The sequence below is a fragment of the Cyprinodon variegatus genome, unplaced genomic scaffold (genome assembly GCF_000732505.1).
Source record: "Cyprinodon variegatus isolate N-32 unplaced genomic scaffold, C_variegatus-1.0 Scaffold270, whole genome shotgun sequence".
NCBI lineage: Eukaryota > Metazoa > Chordata > Actinopteri > Cyprinodontiformes > Cyprinodontidae > Cyprinodon > Cyprinodon variegatus.
In genome coordinates, this window is record NW_015150723.1 from 658583 (window position 1) to 660002 (window position 1420).

The following is a 1420-nucleotide window of genomic DNA, read 5'->3' on the forward strand; positions in this document are numbered from 1 at the left end:
TGATATCACATGAAAAAGTGAAAAAAAAGTACCTGCTAAATTATCTTTGAACCTTGGATGAATAAAATGAAATGAAAATTTGGAATTTATAAATGAAATATATATGTGAAAGTAAACATTTGGTGGGGTACAGATGGAATATGTAAAACAAATCTATATTTCTTAGATGTGATTGTGGACTAAAACAAATGTGCTGGAAGCACCATATCAAACATGCCCAAACTAGATTATCTAGAATCATCTTAGTAAAGCAAATCATTCACTGAACTATAAAGCATTACACATTTTTACTGTACACTGATTTTACCTTACCTGAGCCATTGTGTTGAAGTATGGGGTAACACCTACAGCACAACACTAAACCACTATTCGCGGTAAGGGTTACAATCATGATAATGCTAACCCATTATTCATTTATTCTTTGTTTTCTGCTTGCTTAAATTATTTGATCTGGCAGAGCTTCATACCTCACAATTGATCTATAAAATTGGAGATAAACAACTACAGACAGCATACAAAAACGTTTTGCTGTAGGAGAGGGAGGGGATAGTTATAGAGTTAATCTAAATGTAAAAATCTTACATGCTCAAACAGCTAAAGCATGTGCAACAGTAGATATTCAACTTCCCAGAGTTGTGCCTGTTAGATATGAGGCCCCTCTAACCTCCATAGGAATGTTGCAGGGTTATGCAAAAAAGTAAGTCTCCCTTTTTCAAACATCAACCTTTGCCAGTTTCTCTGTTTACAAAGGGAGCAGTTTTCCTCCACCCACTGCCGAATTTTCAATAAAACTCCCATCCGACTCATCCTGAAATTACAAAGAGGACTCATGAATGCACTTTCTGGATGTGCAGTTTATCTAAAATTAGTTTTTAGCTGAAATAATTCTGTCAAAGTTACGTAAATAATTGAGAAAATACCTAACTTCAGTAATGCTCAGACTATTTGAGGGCATCAGGAAAGCATTCCTCTCTGTTCTTTTCCTTGGGACCAGTATAATCTTGCTTGGAGGTGTTGGATGCTTTTGTGAATTAGATGGCAAAGTGGATACAGAGGAGAACGGTCAACCCAGACCCCCTCACCTTATCTTCATCATGGTGGACGACCAAGGTTATGGAGACATTGGGTATCACGGCTCAGACATCCACACTCCTGCGCTGGACCGGCTTGCAGCAGAAGGTGTCAAATTGGAAAACTATTATGTCCAGCCTATCTGCTCACCCTCTCGTAGTCAGCTCATGACAGGACGGTGAGGCAGAAGTTCTTATCTTCTAATTAAGTTTATTTTCCTATAAAAATTATTTTTAACAGTTTACACCATGCACAAACAATCGTCTTGTGCAACTGATTTCCTGTTTTGTTTCTTAAATGAATTCAAAGTTATGAATTCAAATTGCACTGTGAGACTATTTGTTTGCGT

General features: G+C 37.1%; 1 protein-coding gene across 1 annotated transcript in view; it reads left to right on the forward strand.

Annotated features, from left to right (window-relative positions):
* The first annotated feature begins 889 nt into the window (after positions 1-889).
* Positions 890-1420, forward strand: part of LOC107089890 (arylsulfatase I-like) — a 3372-nt gene continuing 2841 nt past the window's right edge. The window contains exon 1 of the mRNA XM_015382920.1: positions 890-1249. Within this exon, the coding sequence (XP_015238406.1) occupies positions 933-1249 (317 nt within the window). The 5' untranslated portion in view covers positions 890-932. The remainder of the gene's footprint in view (positions 1250-1420) is intronic.